This window comes from Danio aesculapii, chromosome 23 (assembly GCF_903798145.1).
Source record: "Danio aesculapii chromosome 23, fDanAes4.1, whole genome shotgun sequence".
In the NCBI taxonomy this organism is placed as follows: domain Eukaryota; kingdom Metazoa; phylum Chordata; class Actinopteri; order Cypriniformes; family Danionidae; genus Danio; species Danio aesculapii.
This window is the reverse complement of record NC_079457.1, coordinates 19,411,104-19,432,151: the sequence shown is the minus strand read 5'-3', so window position 1 is coordinate 19,432,151 and position 21,048 is coordinate 19,411,104. Positions and strand designations below refer to the sequence as shown.

The following is a 21,048-nucleotide window of genomic DNA, read 5'->3' as shown; positions in this document are numbered from 1 at the left end:
GCACTGTAATCGTGGGTCTCTGTGCTCAATCCACTCGCAGCACATGGAAAATGTGTGTCGCTCTACTTTGTCATCAGTAATGGCTCTTTTTGCATATATCTATTTATCACGATTGTGACCTTTTGAAAGTGTATTTGGTTGCATAAGAAAGATGGGTAAAGGCATAACTGACTGAGAGATTCCCTTTTCATGCACTTTTTTTCAGTAGTTCAAAGTGGTAAACAGACCGTGCAGTTACGCTGAAGACCGGTCGGAGTGACTGCTGGGATTTTTTTGTGATGATGATGAGGAGGAGAAAGCAAAACATATTAAAGGGATAGTTCACCCAAAATTGACAATTCTGTCATTATTCATGCACCCTTCTGCTGTTCTAAACCTTTGTGACATTCTTTTTTCTGAGGTACAAAAGAAATTTATATTTTTTGCCCATACAGTTTTTTTTTTGTTTATTTCTTTTTTGTAAAACATTATAACAGTTTTTTTTAAATATATTTTTTACACTACCTGACAAAAGTCTTGTCACCTATACAAGTTTTAGGAACAACAAATAATAACTTGACTTCTAATTCTGATCATTTAGTATCAGAAGTGGCTTATATGAAAGGCAAAGGCCTCTAGATTACGCTTAATTTACCAAAATAAAAATATGGTCATGACTTGATTTTTAATTATTTAATTAGAAAGTCTTGTCACTTAACAGAAATAATGTACAGTATAGAATATAAAGTCACTGGAAAAAGAATGGATATTGTGTATGACTTCCATGTGCTTGAAGGATTGCATTCATACATCTCTGCAATGACTCCAATAACTTATTAATAAAGTCATCTGGAATGGCAAAGAAAGTGTTCTTGCAGGACTCACAGAGTTCATCAAGATTATTTGGATTCATCTTCAATGCCTCTTCCTTCATCTTACCCCAGACATGCTCAATAATGTTCATGTCTGGTGACTGGGCTGGCCAATCCTGGAGCACATTGACCTTTTTTGCTTTCAGGAACTTTGATACGGAGGCTGAAGTATGAGATGGAGCGCTATCCTGCTGAAGAATTTGCCCTCTTCTGTGATTGTAATGTAATGGGCAGCATAAATGTCTTGATACCTCAGGCTGTTGATGTTGCCATCCATTCTGCAGATCTCCTGCATGCCCCCGTACTAAATGTAACCGCAAACCATGATTTTTCCTTTGCCAAACATGACTGAGAATCTTGGGTTCATACGGGTTCCAATAGGCCTTCAGTAGTATTTGTGATGATTGTGATGCAGTTCAATGCAGTTCAGTTTTTCATCTGAAAAATTACCTTCTGCCACTTTTCTAAATGATCAACTAAATGTCAAGTTATTATTTATTGCTCCGACAACTGGGCTCTACAACAGTACTTTTGTCAGGTAGTGTATATAGATAATTAATATTCTGTCACCTGTTAAAAGATGGCATCCAATACATTTACATTCAGAAAGTTCATAAAACAGCAATATTACAATATGTAATTAAATTAAGCTATTTAAAATGAACATTTTAAAGTGAACCCGATTAATATTTATTGTATTTACTACTTTGAGAAAAATGTATTGTTTTACTGTATTTTGTCTTTTTTATGATGCAATCATTCCAACCTAGTGAGGTTTCAGCGCAAATAAATAATTTATCAAAATTCTTTATCAAATGCTACTTCAAAGAAGTGTAGAAAATGTTTTTGCTTGAAAAATGTTTTAAATTTAGCAAATCTTCATTTATTTAAATTTTATTTACAAAATATATAAAAAAAACACTTTATTTACAACTTGCATAGACATGCATAATATTTACACTGCAGTTGTTGCTGTTTTCCTGACTTTTTCCATTCTCTTTGTATAATTAGAGGTTTATATATTAATGAAACTGAGACAGTAAGATCTCACTTTGCTTAGACAAAGGTCTTGTCATTTATCAGAAATAATGTACAGTATAGAATATAAAGTCATGATGCAGTGGAAAAAGAATTCATATTGTGTATGACTCCCACAAGCTTGGAGTTGTTGCTGTCTTCCTGACTTTTTTCATTAATGAGGTTTATTCATTAATGAAAATGAGACCGTAAGATCTGATTTGCTTAGACAAACTGGATTAAATCTGTATGTGAGTCTTTTTTTTTTTTTAGATAAACAATTTTTTCGTTGTCTCGTTTTCTTTTTAGTTAATGAAACAGGCATAAGACTGGTGCATTACTAAATATATGACATGTATTTATCGTTAAGTTTTCAGTTTTCTTTTTTGCGGCATGCATAAATTATCTAATCTTCCACTGATGATGAAAAGCAAAAAAACACCCTGCTTATTGAGGAAAGCTAAAGGTTTATTGATAAATGTAATGTCGTGTGGGTGTGTGGTTGATCAGTAAGAATTGATTTGATACAGCTGTTTTAGATGAACTCTCTCTCTCTCTCTCTCTCTCTCTCTCTCTCTCTCTCTCTCATCCACACCAGCTTCACTCTTGACTTCTCAGTGGGCTTTCCTCCATAAAGGTCATTTAAAGCGGAAGTTGTCATAATTAGAAGGGCATTTTAAGATCTAATTATAAAAGATTAAAAACACCATTTTGTGCTGGAACCCATCAGGGGTTGAAAGGAATCTGACTGCATGGAAAACTTGCATCGCAATTTCAGCGCTTAAAGCGTCCGAGATATCCATCTGTGTCATGGAATCATTCACGACAGAGGTTAATTAATATAGAAAGTCAACTGCCATCCTCTATCTTCTCCTGAAACCATTGTTTTGGAGGAATCCGAGACCAACCTAACACAATTGGATCAGTGTCTATTAAGCCTTTATTATATCAGGGGTGCTTCTTCACAAATGTACAGGGCAATTTGAAATGAATTGATTCACGCTGAGACTGGATCCCCAGACCTGCTAATGATTTCCTTTTAGCTTCCTTTAGCCTTTGCTTTTAAGTGCCAACTGATGGACCCCGTGCACCTTCTGCTGCTGGAGCTCTTGTCCTTTCACATTAAGTCGTCATTACGGTCAACGGTCCTGTGAACTTGTGGACAGTCAGACACATGTTTTTGGTCTTTAACTTCATGAATTGTCACACATCATTTGTAAAGTTTACATCTGGGCAGGTGAGGTGCTATACTAAAGATGATTGACACACAGTATTCTTTTTTCTAATAGTGATGTAATACAATATTATTTTTTTTCTAAAAACTGCAATGTTTTCCTCATCTATCATACATTTGTGCAGCAGTGAAAGAAAGTTATTGCATTATTTTATTATCAATATTATCAATATTATTTATTTGTGCGGATTAGTTTAATTAAATTGGTAAGTTATTGCAAAAATTTTTTTTAGACTTTTATATTAAAGAGAAAATGAAAAATGACATGAAAAACAAAAAGAAAACATTGGAAAATTCGGAGACCACTTGTTAGGGCTGTGCGATTTTTGGGAAAATATCTAACTACGATTTATTTATTTATAATTTTTTAAATATTTAATTACAGATATTGCGATTTTGGTTTGACTTGCGAAATGAGACACTCATTTTTTCTCTAGAGCAAACAGTAAACACAAATAAAATGGCCTTACCTTTCTGTAAAATAATTGAACTCAAATTAGGGAAATAGTGTAGCTTTTAAAAACAAAAATTTTTTTTTATAAAAATACAGAACACTCAGCAAACTAACATGGCTGAAACAACTCCGAAATTGTACTTTGCTGTTGGTTGCTACTAGATTAAGTGTCACTGGCAATACTTTCAGTTGACTTTTTAGCAAAACACTCATCCCTCAGTTGTGCTCACACAATTTGCTAGTAAGACTATGACACACAGTCGGCAGTCACGCATTTGCTCTGGGCAGGGGAAATTAAATAATACAAAAATATTTCATATTGCACCCTCTTGCGATTAGCTAATTGCAGCGATTGCGATTCGATTTTGATTAATCACACAGCCCTACCACTTGTACATTCTGTGGGATTGATTAAAATCTAAATATTTTATTTTATTCTATTAAAGTCTAATAACATTTCTTGCAAATTAATTTTTTTAATCTGAAGAGACTTTGAAGGAATGACTTTTTAAATGTGAATCCTTTAAAAATTGTAGATTTAAAAAAAAAAAATTTTTTATCAGATGTAATTCCTAAAGTTTTTATTTATTAATATAATATAATATATAATATTAATATATTATTTATTATCTATATATTATTTATTATTGCTGATGACGTTTTATTGCCATAAACCTATGTATTACAGAAAAGTGTTATTAATAAACGGTATGTAAATTTAATCTGCTTTTGCCATAGAAGCTGATGACAATACAGTCTAAGGGCGTACACACACTAGGTACAGTTGCCCTGTATGGTGCCGAAGTGCGATTGTCCCCTTTTCCCTCTCCCCTGATGGCCTGCACTCACACTGCATTTTGCCTTCTGAACCTGAGCACACTTACGCCATCGATGATATGAAGATTGCTTTAGTTATATCGTTTTAGTCGTTTGGGATGCAGTAACACGTAGTCAAATATTTTGTCAAACAGATCCATAACTTTTGACGCTCAAACGGTTATGAAAGTCCTCAAACTGGAGGTATTAGGAGGTTTGCTGAAGTTACCAGCGGACGTGCAGCGAAAGGGTTTGTGTCTTTAGTAAACTACGACAGTTTGCATTCAATGAAAAGTACGGATCATTAATAAATCCATATGAAACAGTCACTTAAAAGTGACGTCGCATCTTCAGTTTCGCACTCAGACATGCTTTGCACTCACACTACAAGCGTAAGCCTAACTGAACCGCGCTCTGGTACACCTCTTCCAACTGGGCCAGGGCCGGCCAACTAAACTATGCCTGATCCCGATTCAGAGCAGGGGAACGTGTCACAGTTCAGATAGCATAGTGTGAGTGCACCCTAAATTCTCTCTGAAACTAAAAAATGGTCATAATCAGTTTCTTTTTTTTTTAACCAAATATTGATTTCTTGTATGTAAAAACATGGACATGCCATCAGTAGCAGGACATTTGCAATGTTCAAGTTCATTGTGTACTTTAAATTTTCGGTATTGTTCACCCATCAAAGGAATCTGCATGCCACATCACTATATTTGCATGTACTCTATATAAAGATTTTACTATATTCTCCAGGTGTGAATGATCTCTTTAAAATATCTTGATGCATTCAAAAGTATTTGCATATATTTTCAGAGTGCAAAATAGCTGCTTAGCTTCCTTTTATGGTTATGTTTTTATTTTTGTATTATTATTATTATTATTATTATTATTATCATAGTTTATTATTATTATAGTTTATTAAATATTATTATTAATAATTAACTAATTTGCTCCATCAAAATTCAATATAAATACAGGTAATAATTAGTATTTTAAAATAAGGTTTCATTTGTTTTGGTATCATTACTGCTTGCATTGTCACTTAACATAATTGTTATTTGATTGTAGCTCTCATCCATTTTTAAAATCTATAAAACCATGTTCCACTTTTACAATATCAGGATATTGAAATAAAACCCCATCCACATCAGATTTAATCTGGTTCCTCTTAATAGTTCCTTTGTGAATGTGCATTGCCTTGAGCAAAAGTTCGTTTCCCTGTTTAACCTGTTTGCAAAATTATGAAGGAAGTCTTCCTTTTCATATCTGCTGGTAATTTCTGCAGAATTTACAGTATAAACAAAGCTTCTTTTTATTATATTTGTAAAGCTGTTTCATGGCTTTAAATTGGGGGGAAAGTTAGAGAATGATGTTTTCTAGGTTAAGGAAGATAAATTGGGCTGCTTATGGACAAATGCGCTTTTATTTATTAAAATGAACCATTCAGAACAGACCTTTCAGTAGCCGGATGAAAAGAAAGCATAATACGGCTTTGGCTTTAAAAATTTGTCTTTCCTAATAGGACATTTCTATTTCCCTCCCAATCGATATCATCATGTTAAGGGGGAATGAGCGCCTCCTCCAAATTTAAGGCAAAAGTGCTCCGTTAAAACTCTGTCCGATCCAAACTCAATAAACAACATGGCGCGATTTGCAAGACCTTGTCCAGTCATCATGTTCACAGCAGGCATGTCTCCAGACGTGGCCCTTAATGTTGCTTGGCCCCTATGATTGAGTTTTCACCACTTTTTAGGTTGCACCTGACACTTGATCATTCATCTCATTTGTAAAGATTATTGGTTAGAACAGGGAGCACTTTCCGTGCATTAGCAATTTCAGCCTTACAAGAAACACTAGAAAATAATGGTTGATTAACAAAGAGTATTTACTGGTATTCAGCAAAGAAACACGCGCCCACCTTTTTAATTTGAGTTAATATTTTGCTTGCCGAACCAAATGTGCCTTGTACTGACATGCAATGATCCAGCTCTCCCCCTTAAAAGCAGGATCGCACGCTGCTACCTTATACGACAACGAGGGTGATCTATACGTCAATAAGTAGACAAGACTAAAATCTGCGCAATGTGGTTATAATTGATTGAGATGTCTGGGTGGAACTTGCATAAAGCAGCGTGTCATCTGCAAAGAAAAGCACTTTTCTTCTCCCTGAAGATCAGACGTAACACTCTTGAAAAATAAATGGACATCGCCCTCATTTGTTATCCCACTTTTAGAGAAGTGTTTACAAGAATGCCGTGCCCCTTCCATCCAAGTAAAAGCAGGTCTCAATCACAAAAAGGAGTCTTATTTCAAGCCGAGGAGCTGACCCCTTTGTCTTTTATAATCTTAAATGAAACATCCCTGCTCTTTTTTTTGCACCGGCAGTGACTCAATTGAGATTTTTCTTTTCTTGTAAAATGTGATTTACTGTATGCGCGACGTGCCTGACATCATTTTTGTGCAGTGAATAAAGAAATTGATGGTTTGCGCAGTTTACGTGCTGTTTATAGAGCAGGGAAAGCGTGCTTCTGGATTGTAAAATGCACTTATTGTGTGATTCTACAACTCAAAATCCTCATCCATTCAAATGGTGATGTTCACTTGCCATTCTGCATTGAGGATTTGGTAGAACAGAACTGAGCTTGTTTATTTATGAAGCAGGATGTAATAACAGTGTTTAGCTTTTTTTCTGAAGAGCTTTAGAAGTTTGAGATCAAAAGAAGATATACTTTATTATTATTGTTATTATTATTTACTGAAATCTTATTTTACTGAAATAAAATATACAATTGCATAAACTAATAGGTGACGGAAATAAATGTTACAGAAATAAAGAACAAAATTAAAAATTGAATAAATAAGAACTGGATAAACCGTTTTTATTAACTATTTTTATTAGAAATTAAAAGTTTTTTTATTTTTTATTTAGCAAGTGATGTTTAACAAAGCAGATTTTTGAAGCTGTATTTCCTATTATATTTTTTCTTCTGGAGTTTGGCTGAAATAAAAAATGAGGTCAATATTATTAGGATAGGTGGGCATAGATTAATGAACCGCGCGCGCGCACACAAACAAACACACACGCACGCACATCGCGAAATGCAGTTTTTTTTCTTTCCGTTTGGCGAGCGTTATTGCATTTAATAACACTCTCACCAGTCCTTGCTTCTTATTTGCGTCTAATACCAAAGTTTGTCAGGACGGCATGAATGAAATGTTCATGAGTTAAAGTGAAACTGCTGAACAGTTAAAGTCAGGCATCCTGCTGATTTGATTCAGAAGGGCACTTTTTTGTCAGACGGCTCACCAGTCAGATATACATCCGCACTAAAATATCAAGGTAAAAGTCATCTTGCATAGAATAGACCCAGCTCCCAACCTAACTTTGAGAGATTAACGGCGATATTTTTTTTTAATCGCGCGATAAAAGTCTCGCGTTAACGGAGCACGTTAATGCCGATAACGGCCCACTATCAATTATTAGCCACTTTAAGTTTTTTTTATTTTTAAGGCTAGGCCTTTTATGGATGCAACGATTAACCACTTTCACTATTAACTGCACTTTAATTTGTCAATTCGTTAGTTAATTATAAAGGCTTCTCAACACTGAGTTTCTGCACAGAACAAAACTGCTACAATAACAAAGTTATGCCAGCTGTGCGCTAGCTTAAAGTTCCGAGCTTGTACACCGAGGCTAATACACGCGCACACTGGATTAACTAAGCTTAGGCTATTAATCAAGGGCCGATCACTTATCGCGTCTTTTGCACGTTCAAGTTCGTTATTTCCAATGGAGGCACATAACTTGCAGGCTCATATTAGGAGCAACGTGCATGCGGCTTAACACCCTCACGCTTTCCAGGCGTACCTAGCTGAAAGAATGTTGCGAGCCACCGCGAGTCATGCGACCAGAACTGACCAATCAGCTTTATACTTTGTATAGAATATACACATTTCTACTCCAAAGAGAAAAAATACAAAATGAAAATATCAAACAATTTTGTAACATAGTTGTTCAAATGTGCCTTTCAGACAGAGATTCTGCAGCCTTTGACTATATTTGTTTTCTATTTGTAGCTTAGATTTGCATTAGACACTTTATTTTATTTGTTCTTATTTTTATTTATTAAATTATTACTTATGTTTAAATGCCAAACTTTTTATTTCACTTATTTTTAATTCCAAAGAGAGAAATGGACCATTGTTTGTTTTTCATTATTTTGTGCTGTATTTGGTTACTGAGCAGCAATTAATAACACTTTAAATATAAGGAGTTTTCATGTGATTTTTCTATACTAGTAGTGTTTTGAAATTAATGAATGCATAATAATCGTGATAACCGTGAAACCATGATTATTCATCAGACTATAATCGTACAAACAAACTTTATAATCGTTGCATTCCATATACTGTTTAAAAATGTATAAAAGCACAAAAATAATGATACATTTGCATGTAAATTAATCATAAATTATACTAAATTGTGAAAGAGTGCATTTTTTACAAACGGGCGACAAATTTGTTTGTTTTTGGTGGTTTAAAAAAAATTCATAGAGAAAACTCTAACATGCATAATAAATTAGAAAAAACTAAAAAGAAACACAGTAATGCAGTAAAGTGTCATGCAGGGAACAGTTTACAGTTATTAACCATGTATATTAATGACATTACTTTATTAATTTTTTGCAGCATTTTTACTGTTTTTTTTTTTACCATTAGTATCACAATCATTTTTACTGTTTTTTACCATCAATATCACAACCATTTTTACTGTTTTTTTACCATCAATATCACAACCATTTTTACTGTTTTTTTACCATCAATATCACAACCATTTTTACTGTTTTTTTACCATTAATATCACAACAATTTTTACTGTTTCTTTTACCATTAATATCACAACCCTTTTTACTGTTTTTTACTATTAATATCACAACCCTTTTTACAGTTTTTTTTACTATTAATATCACAACCATTTTTACAGTTTTTTTGTACCATTAATATAGCATTTTTAACCACTTTTTACCATTATATCGTAAAAATTTTTACTGTTTTTTTACCATAAAATCGTAACAATTTTTACTGTTTTTTACCATCAATATCACAACAACTTTTACTGTTTTTTACCATTACTCTCGCAACCATTTTTACTGTTTTTTTGTACCATTGTTTTTTTACTGTTTTTTACCATTAATATCGTAACAATTTTTACTGTTTTTTACCATTAATATCACAACCATTTTTACTGTTTTTTATCATTAATATCACAAACCTTTTTACTGTTTTTTTGTACCATTAATATCACAACTATTTTTACTGTTTTTTTACCATCAATATCACAACAACTTGTACTGTTTTTTTACCATTACTCTCGCAACTATTTTTAGTTTTTTTAACCATTAAAATCACAACTACTTTTACTGTTTTTATCATTAATATTGCAACTATTTTAATGTTTTTTACAAGCAATATCACAACCATTTTTACAGGGTTTTTACCATTAATATCACAACCAATTTTACTGTTTTTTTTTACCATCAATATTACAACAACTTTTACTGTTTTTTTACCATTACTCTCGCAACCATTTTTTTACTCTTTTTTTTTTTTTTTTTTTTTTACTATTAATATCACAACCATTTTTACATTTTTTTTTTTACCATCAATATCGCAATTTTTTTTACTGTTTTTTACCATTAATATCGCTACAATTTTTACTGTTTTTTTACCATCAATATCACAACAATTTTTACAGTTTTTTACTATTAATATCACAACCATTTTTACTGTTTTTTACCATCAATATCGCAATTTTTTTTACTGGTTTTTACTATTAATATCACAACAATTTTTACTGGTTTTTTACCATTAATATCACAACCATTTTTACTGTTTTTTACCATTAATATCACAACCATTTTTAGAGTTTTTTTTAATACATACTTTTTTATTACATTTTTTCTTTTAGTTCAAACTTTATTTTAAAAATTCTGACACTGCTTTTGTAGAGATCCAGAAATTCTTCACAATTTTGAAAAGCCATGTAACAAAAAGCACCGTCTTTTATGTATTCTGAAACCAGGTGTTATGATGGTTACGTTATTTACCGATCCTGACTCGGTTGTGTTTTTGAAGACAAATGCATCCTGCCTACTTGCTTATTCCAATTATCAGAATCATAATCTCGTGCCATTCCCCAAATCATCCGCGGCCCCCATTCCGTCTTCCTCCTCATCCAACAAAGTCAAAATTGTTCCCCATAAATTGAAGCTGAAATCAATATGATGTGTTTTTGAAAGGAAAAGCGGGTCCCCGACTCACTCTGTCTTGATTTGTTGCCGGCGAATTATACAGCCGGCCCGACCATTCCACATTCTTCTCAGCCTATTTTCAAAACGCAATCCTTTTGGATTGAAACAGGTCTTTAGTATATGCAATGCATTACCTAAAACGGATTACTACAGACAGCGCGCTCAATCACTTTTTATCTTTTGCCGCTTAAAGAAAAAGAACAGTAATCAAAACCTTTCAACCTATTAGAGGGATGACTTTTACAATTGAATCACGGGGACCACAGGTGCGATAACGAGGCGGCTCGGCTTTATCCTTGAGTGTGCGTTTCCCCCCTATCTCCAGATGTTATTTCATGTTTATCTGTTCTTTAAAAGCAGCACTTCAGAGCCCGCACTTCAAATTCATGCCATAATGGTGTTTGAGGAGGAGACCCTTTTTTTAATTCTCTGAGAAGCAAGCTAAAGTGGCAGATCAAGGTGCATCTCGAAGGAAAACACGGAGGAATCGATGCGAGCGGCGCTGCACTTCCGACTACACGTGTTCTGATGATATTTAATTTTCTAGTGCATTAACACTCAGTCATTACAACATGCAGCCTAGGTGATTTGATCATAATGCATTTTCTTCTTTAAGAATCGCTGAAGTTTTTAGCCAGGTATTCGGCCGTTATTAGATACAGATGGGCACTTCAGCATTAAGTATAGATTTTCAGTCCCTGCTCACTTAAGGCTAGGAGTTTGTCTTAAAGAGGATAATGGCAAATTAAACTCCATACCCCATTTGTTCAGCAAACCTTGATGGGATAATTTTATAACTGCTGATTCACTCATTTCCTAGATTTATCTCTAAAGTGGTTTGGTGGTCTGGCCTCCATATAGTTATTGGGAGGGGGAGGGCTGTTTTATAAGTTCCTGTTGTTGGCTGATGATATACCTCGGGGAGTTGGAAATGTACAATAATTCAGCCGGCCTGCAAGAATCCCAGAGTCTTCCTTGCATTTTCAGTGATCTTCATTTACTGATGACTTTCTATTATACTGATGAGCTCATTTCGCACTGCAAATCTAAGATATCTTTATTTATTTATTTATTTTAGATTGCTACGGCAGTGAGGTTTCTACAAAACCAGCAGGTTCGTCAAAGCCCCCTGGCAACCAGAAAAGCTTTCTTGAAGAAAAAAGGTGAGCATCATCACTATGTTACTGAAGCGAATGTGAAATACTGCATTTTTTTCAGGCAGAACGCTTACAGGATGGCTCCGTTCCAAGACTTTGACCTTAAATTTAACCAGCTGAATGCGTTCAGTGTTCATTTCAAACATGAGTAGAATTGGTTTAAGGAAAGAAAGCCTTTTTGCAGTGTCAGGTTAAAAGGATTGTTCACTTTAAAGGTTACACACCTTTGACTGTCTTCTGTAGAATGCAAAAAGAGACATTTTGAAGAAAGTGCTTGCTGCTCTTGTACATTTATTTAAAGTGAAAAGTCAATGGGGATTGATGTTGTTGAGCTGCAAAATGAATTAAAAGCATAATAAATTCATCATAAAACTACCCATATATTATATTAATAGACTGATAACAGACTGATAGTTTTACTAATTCGTTGCCTTGTGTTAAGTAAATCATGCACACCTTTTGCTTATTTATTATTTCTTTTTAAGTTCATTTTATGCACATATTAGTTATCTTATTAATTTATGAGCAGGATTTTACATTTTTTAGGATATTGTGTGTGTGGGATTTGCTTGTTTATGTTGTTTTAAGTGCATCATGAAGAAAATGTAAACATTTGTTACCTTGCTTTAAGTGCTTTTGTGCTAGATTTTGATTTACTTTTGATTTAATTAATTGTCAATCTTTTTAATTCAACTTATTTTGCTAATTGTAATAATTTAGTTGTTTTTGTCATTTTTGTAGTTTTTAATTATAAAATGTTAACTAAAGTATGGCAGCTATGGTTGGCAGAATTTTGCAGTTAAAAATACGGTGGAAAATATTAAATGAATTTTTAAATTTACAATAAACTACCACATTTCATTCATTTATACTGTGTTATTACAACATTTTGAAGTACTACCATCTATGTATTGTACCTTGCTACACAAACAAAAACACAACCAAAATCAAATGGGCCAATGCTTATCACAAGCATTTAAGTTGTGATTTAAGTTGTGTTCTAAATATAAGCATTGGCACGCGATAGAAGGAATGTTTTCCATATTAAATGTGAGTCTGAGTGCCATTTTACAAGACATTGATTGCTATACTACCGAAAGCAGCAGCAGATAGTTCGCCTCAGATCTTGAAATTAAAATAAACCGTTTAAAATTTAACTTTAGAACTTTAGACTCCAAACCAACACATATCATGGATGACATTCAGCATGTACATTTAATAATGTTAAAGAGATTTAATATGTATTAATTAGATTATAAACCTTACCATTTCACTAGAGTGAGTGCATATTCTGTGCTTCTGAGTAGCTGTTTTAAATTTCTGTCACTTCAAATCTCGCTTGTAGCGTGTTTTGACACGAGGTTACAATGTAACCTGCTCACCTAATGTTCACGCTCATAATATTTATATTATTTGCTAATTTATAACAAAAATAATTGATCTGCGTCTCAGTTCAGAATCTGTTACTATCCACCGGAAGTCGCATTTTGGTCATGGACGCAGGCTTTCAGAGCCTTTCTGAGTGAATGAATAAAATATGCAGTTTTCCATCATGGCAAGCCGAGGTGCTGGAATAAAATTGGCTAAACTGGCATTGGTGGGTTAAAAAACAAAACAAAGACAGCATTCCGGCACGGAAAGCACGTTTTCAAAGCAGAATATCTGACTTCAGCATTGTTTTTCAGATAAACAAGACATATTATGGTATTTTTATGCTTTACAAGAGTCAAAAACGTACATACAGCACCTTTAATATCACATGCTTTTTTTTATAACTATTTTATTTTAAAAACTTTCTAAAAATTAAAGTTTTTATATATGCATTGCTTTTATTGTTTAAATTTTGGATTCAAAATTTATTCCAAGAAGCAAAAATGATTTCAGTGAACCACCTGCTGTGGTCACCATCTACTTTCATTATGTGGAAAAATGCAGCTTGCACATTGGTCATAAATATCTTCTTTCTTGTGTCATTGAAGAAAGTAAGCCATCAAATTTTCCGTTGATTAAATGATGACAATTGTCATTTTTGGATGAACTATCTCTTTAAAGGCCGCTCAATTTGAGGGACAGCATGCCATCCAGTGGCCTGAGATTTCCATGGGGTGAGGTCATTGGCTTTTAAGGGTCAGAGGCCGAGGCCATTGTTGCAGGCCCTGGAGGGTCAGGTAGGGGTCGATCGGGCTGCAGAGAGCTCGATCCCAGCTGTGCGGATAAATGACCTATCAGTTGGGACGCTTCTTTGGGATCCAGAAAATTAATATTGACAAACCCTCCTGCACTTTCAATAGAATTGTCAATTATGCTACCTCCCAGCATTTTAAAGCTTTTACTTAATTTAGCTGTTATCATAAATATTAAAGCACTGGAATGCATCGGAAAGTTTTATCGACCAGAGAAGTAACGTGTTGTGAGCATACATATGCATTCACTCTAAATTCAGAGCAGTTTAGGTATCAATCAATATGTGTGTTTGATGCATAACCCACCGCTATCTCTCCTATAGCACAAACCCCCTTTCAGATCAGATCACCGGCCTGAGTGTGTGCTGGATAGAAATCAATCCATGCGCTGTATTTTGATCTTTTTTGAGAGTTTTTTTTCTAAAGCCAGCACTGAAAATGACATTGTGATGTTTTAGTGGATCACTTTGGTGGAGTTGGGGGGGTGGCGGCAGCGTTGGAAATCGAGAAGCACAATGTAATCCGTCTCACTTTACAGCTTATTTGAGTGTTTTGCAAGCAGGTCTTAAAACTTTAAAATCAGTCACATAAAATGACGATCACTTCGGCGCTCAAATGCATATCATTTTTAAAAATAAAATATAGTCCTTCACAAAGGTCAGATTAGTTTTATCTTGATTACATTTAAGTTTAGCAAGGTCAGCACTGTCCTTTAGAAGGTGATAACTCATCGCTCTCTGTGCACTATTGATAATTGTAAATCTTAGCACGGCCATGCTTATCCGACAAATTCTCATGACACATTTTCTTTTTTCTTTTAGTTTTTATTTAGGATGAAATTTATTCTGTCGAGACTAATTAATGGTGGAATTGGCCTAGGCTGGTGCTAGTAGAAAGGCAGAGGGAAAGCAAGCCTAATAGCTCCATGACTGGTGTAGGAAACTGGATACAAAATCCATAGTTGCCGGCTGCTGTTGTTCACATCAGTGGCCTATTATGACTTCTCAATATCTTTAGCATTTTCCTCGGTCAGTACTTCTCGTTAACAGTAGATCGGCTTCATTTATAATTCACAGCTGGGGGTATGTGGCTTAATGTGCTGTATGTTTATGATGAAATGTGGTTGGAATGTGTACGGCTGAAATTGTATCCAGCTCAAGGTATTTGCAGATTCTGAGTGATATGCATCATGTTTGTGTTCGTAACAAGCATGTTTGGAGGTTCAAATAGGTTTCTCAAAGGGATTATGGGTACATTAAATATTAAAATGTTAGCGTGCCACTGTTTCATGATAGGTCACCCCCCCTCCCATGTCAACTGAAGTCGGTAGTGTTCAATAGGTCCCTGTAATCCACATAAATGAAACCGTTTCATTATAAAAGATATGGTTTAAGGATATTCCGTCTGACATCCTCAGAGAAAGAACGCAAATTTTCAGATTTTTATTAAAGGTGACCTATTATGCCCCTTTTTACAATATGTAAAATTAGTCTCTCATGTTTCTAAGGTGTGTGTGATGTTTTAGCTCAAAATACCCCACAAATAGTTGTTTATAACTCTTTGAAACCTGTGTGAAAAACTGAAAAGGTGAAAAAAAGTGTCTCAGAAGAAGGCAGTCTATGGAGATTCCGCTGTTATTTGTTCATTATAAAACTCCACATTTATGATCCTCTTAGTCGCTGACATTACCTTCAGCAGGTGAAAACTCTAATGGCGAAGGCTGCTTCTCACTCAGGGCTGTTTATGCTAATGAGAGGGAGAGATCATCACTAGTGAGTGGGGCTTTCCCCCTCTGATGACACGTACAAAGGGAAAATGACAATCGAAGAGATTCTGCAGACTGTTTTTATCAAGTGTGATGATAAAATAATAGAATTCATTCGTTTTTGCCATTAGAAGCTGGCTATATTCACACGCTCTTGTAAAACTTAAAATAAAAGTGATTTTTGCACAATAGGTCCCCTTTAAAGAATATCAAGTAATTTTTGTCCTCCATTAGATTTTATTGCATGGATTAACTGCTATACACAGGACTAGCAGGGTTAACCAAGTAAAGGTTGTGCATTTTGATTCGATGCAGACATTAATGCACTGTAAACTGAAAAGTACATTATTCGTTTTATTACCTAGCATTAGCCAGGATTAACAAATTCTGCCACCGTTTTGTTACACTCTATATTAATTCATTCATTTTCCTTCGGCTTAGTCCGTTCATTGGTCCAGGGGTCGGCACAGCAGAATGAACCGTCAACTTATCCAGCATATGTTTTACACAACGGATGCTCTTCCAGCTGCAACCCAGCACTGAAAACATCCATACACACTCATTCACACACATACACTACAGCCAATTTTAGTTTATTCAATTCACCTACAGCACATGTTTTTGAACTGTGGGGAAACTGATGTACACAGAGAAAACCCAAGTGAACACGGGGGAGAACATGCAAACTCCCCACAGAAACGTCAACTGACCCAGCGACCTTCTTGCTGTGAGGCGACAATGCTAACCACTGAGCCACCATGTCTCCCACACACTATATTAAACATTTAATACAATTAGACATTTTATATTACAAAACAATCTTGTTGCTTTTGTTGGTGGCATACATTTTTAGGTTAGAGATGCTATGGGGTGATTAAGTGTTAGTTAACAGTAAATTTATAGATATATAAATGATAAGGATATTAGATGTGTAAATATATATTTTTTAAATATAGGAACATATGTATCTATAAAATTATTAATTTAAGATTAGTTTCATTGTTCATTCATGTTAGTTAAGACATTAACAAACAATAACAATTGAGACATTATTATTATATTTAAGATGTTACCTTGTTGTTTTATTGTATTTTATAGAGCAAACGTTTTATTCTACTTTACTTTGAGATGTACTTGGGTTGCACTAATTCCACAAATTAACATGTTCTCTCAGACTTTTAGTCTCATGTGTTTGTGCTATTTATAATTCATACAGGCACTTTTTTTGGTATGTAATATATATTTAGACTGACTATGACCTCTCCTAAATGCAAAACTAGGTGGTATTGACAAGCACTAAATAATCTTTAGCTGAATTTTTTTTTTCAATCGGCATTCATAAAAAGGACTAATATATATCTTTAAACGTATTTTCTGTCAGCTAGTTTGAAAGGAATCATTTCTCATTTTGATTCCTTATTGAAAAGTCTCATCTTGCTTATTGGATTTGTTTTATGTGAGTGTGTGTGTATACAGTATACAGAGGAGATCAAAATGATTTAATATATAAAAAATGGTCATTAATACTTCTATTCATTGTGTATTTTTGTTAAAATGTAAAAAAAAAAACTGTGCAAACTCTACCTTTGGACCCCAGCGAGTTGTCATTTACGATTTATAGCCACATGCATCAGTGTACATGTGTCTATCTGTTTTGTCTGTGTGTATAATGCATATTTAGATTGACTTTGACCTCTCGAAACAGCAAAAGCAGGTTGTAATGGGGAACACAGTGAACTCAGGACTATCATGGCAATGTGCCCCAAGGGTGCGTTTGAACATCAATAGATCCATAGCTGGAAGACTCGGCCTTGTGCTATTGCTATTCTAATTTGATGTTGTATTTTTTATGCGGACATTTGGAGATCTTTGAACGGGGACACTATTTCCAGGTCACTAGCCTTTTAATTACCGACCCTTGTAACCGAGATGTTATTGATAGAACTCCGAACACAAAGCTGTTTACAGGCACAGCGTTCTCATCAACGCTTCAAGTTTCATTTCTTTCGTTCGCTCTGCTCGCTCATGCAATTTTGGGTGGGACGCAGCTGCTTGCACCCCGAGGACGACTTGGCTGCGATATTGGCCCTTGTCATGTAGTTATGAAAATATGCTAAACATTGTGTCTGTAGATTTCAATTACAATGCAGAAGTTATGTACGTACCCTAACCTTAAAATACACACCCTAACACTAAACTTCAAAGTTTTATTGTCTATTTTGAATAAATATGCGTAATGAAAAGAGATCCCCAAAATTAAAATAAAGTTTTTTAGATGTTAGTATTAGTATTATTCATGTTTAGGATATCTATTAGCTAGTGTGCCCCCAAAATAGTGGCAAAATTAACATTTAAAGATATAAAACTGATATAAACATGTAAAGCTTGTAGTTTGTCCCTTACGCCTAAATGGATCAACGGTTTTATTCACGTCAACTCGCATCACATCATAACCAATCAAATGCTCTCTAGTATCTGACATTCTATCATCTTCTCATTTGCTCAAAATGCTATTGGCTGTTTTTTTTTTTTTTTAAAGGGAGGAGCTACACAATGTCCCACCCTCTCTTCGTGTTTTGGTCGAGATTACATATACAAATGCATATTTCAAAGCACTTCACGGGCCATTTATTGTGTCAACAAAATGGAAATAGGTTAGAAACCAGAGTTAGGGCTGCATGATATTGGAAAAAACTAACATTGCGATATTTTGTTTTTCTGCTATATAAGTTGCGATATGAATATAATTTCATAAGATAAATATTTGGAAGGGGGCAGCATGGTGGCGCAGTTGGTAGCACAATCGCCTTACAGCAAGATGGTCGCTGGTTCGTGCCCCGGTCAGTTGGTCAGTTGGCGTTTCTGTGTTGAGTTTGCATGTTCTCCCCGTGTTTGTTCCCCGAGGGTTTCCTCCGGGTGCTGACATGCGGTACAGGTGAATTGGGTAAGCTAAATTGTCCATAGTGTAGGTTTGTGAATGAGTGTGTATAGATGTTTCCCAGTGATGGGTTGCAGCTGGAAGGGCATCTGCTGTATATGCTGGATAAGTGGGTGGTTCATTCCATCAATGAACTATTTGGAAAAAATTCTCAGTTTTACATTGATAGTGATGATTTTGTAGGGGAATGTATCTGCAAAAAATATACAAAATGATACAAAAATGCACAAAATAATATAATTATAGGACAAATGAAAACAATAGAACAAAATAGAAATGAAATAAACAACATTTAATGGTTTTCGGTAGAGTCTAAAGGTCTTCGCACGTTTGTATACCCCTCACCGTGGCTGAAGCCAACGCTGACATGCACCTCTCAAAAAATGTAACAACACATCGTGACGACACGTGGCACGAGCTCTGTAATTAGCTGGTATAAATCAGCCTTAAAAGTATTGAAATATATAAATTCAATGATCAAATGTAAACAGTGTCTTTACTGTTTTAATATATAAACCCAATCAATTGAGTCTAATCAAATTGTTAAAGCTTTGTAATGTCTTGTGTTCAAATGGTTTAAATCAACTTGAAATCTCTTGAGATCCTGTGATATGACTATTGCATATTTGCAGATTGCGATATCGATGCTGAAACAATATATTCTAAATGTATACTATTTAGGTTTTTGTGCTTGAAAAGTATGTAAACGAGTGCATATTTCACTAAATAGTAGCTCATTTACATATTTAAACATAACAATTTCGAAAGCTTGAATTCCAAAAAAAGTTTGCACTTCTTAATTGGGTAGTAATCCCAAAAATGAAAATTCTGTCATCATTTACTCAGCCTTGACTTCCATATTATTAAAGAATGTTAAACTGGTAACCATTGACATCCATAGCAGCGAAAAAAATAAATAAATGCTATGGATGTCAATGGTTATGGGGTTCCAGCATTCTTTAAAATATCGTCTTTTTGTGTTTACCAGAAAAAATGTAATTAATAAAAAACTGGTTTAAGTCTGTCAAGGTCAAGTGTGAGTACAGTAAATGATGAATATTTAATATAGCAAACTTTTTTCTTTCTTCCCCTATTCACCTGCAGTGTCTTGCCGTAATTTAGAAATGGTTTGTGAGCCTGTTTTTAAGGAGAGGTTTCAGATTAAAGTCACAGTGACCCTTTGTTTTAATTGTGGATGGCAATCAGCAGCCTTTTGTCAACATGCAAACGGTTTTTCGTTTCGACTAGTCGCTCAAATGACACAGGAGCGCAGGCTTTAAAGTGAGCCGTCTGTAAATTTGCATGTGCTGGTAAAATGGTCTTGTGTCAGCACCGAGCCATTTCTACTGAGCCTCACCTTCAACAATGTAATTATGTCACAATGTTGTATCACTCTGAAAGCAACTCGTGCAATTTGAAGGGTAGGAGGGAGACTAATCTAGAAGCAAAGTGCTGAGTAATCTTAAGCCAATTTCTCCTTATTAAATTTCTCCTGAAATTTACCATTTTCCCAGTGCCCTGCTGAGCTCACAGAAGCAATTTCAACGCGCTGCTCTGTCTGTTGTTCCTGCAGTGTTTTCCAGGCCATTCCTGGAGTTTGCTTGAAAATTTAATTTGATTAACGTCGTTCATAATAAAGCGTGTCTGCCTTAAACACGCCAGCTGAAATGACGGATCAGTGGTTATGAAGGTGACCTTTCATTTTTTGCTGTTTATGGCTAATACCTATTAATTAGGCGTAGGTTAAGCCAAGGTCATTGTAATAAATGCTAAATGCAGGAACAAATACTCCAATGGTAATTGTTGATGTACTCATCTTGATTGCATTTGGTATATTATAGTTTTGTCTGTAATATACATTAAAGTGGCTTCTTTAATTGTTTGTTCTTAATTTTATCTCACATTTTAAAAAGACTGAGGTATTCTGCAATTTATTCATGTATTTTTTTTTGGTCATATGAATGTACAGTACACCCTCAGCCTCATCAATAACTCTTCTGTATACCTTCATCAACCCCAAACCAGAAATGTGTTCATTTTAACTCGCATTATTCTGGATATCATTTAGCATTATCTGTAATATTATTAAAGTGGCATTATTACAGTAAATCACTTTTAAGCTAAAAGCGATCAATACTGTGGGTGAAGAATAGACCGCTCTCGAAATGAAGGAGTATGAGGAATATAGGTTAGAAGCTGTTATTTTATAACTGCATTTCGTTTGATATTGGTTGGTTTTATAGCCTGAGACATTTGAAGGGATGAAATAGAAAGCAGTGGTACTGTACTGTGTATTGTTGTGAATTTTGGGATGAGTAA

The 21,048-nt window shown here is 34.5% G+C and overlaps 1 protein-coding gene across 1 annotated transcript in view; it reads left to right on the top strand.

Moving 5' to 3' along the window:
* Positions 1–21,048, top strand: part of pex14 (peroxisomal biogenesis factor 14) — a 161,115-nt gene that overhangs the window by 80,205 nt on the left and 59,862 nt on the right. Inside the window, exon 3 of the mRNA XM_056448788.1 lies at positions 11,765–11,849. Within this exon, the coding sequence (XP_056304763.1) occupies positions 11,765–11,849 (85 nt within the window). The remainder of the gene's footprint in view (positions 1–11,764; positions 11,850–21,048) is intronic.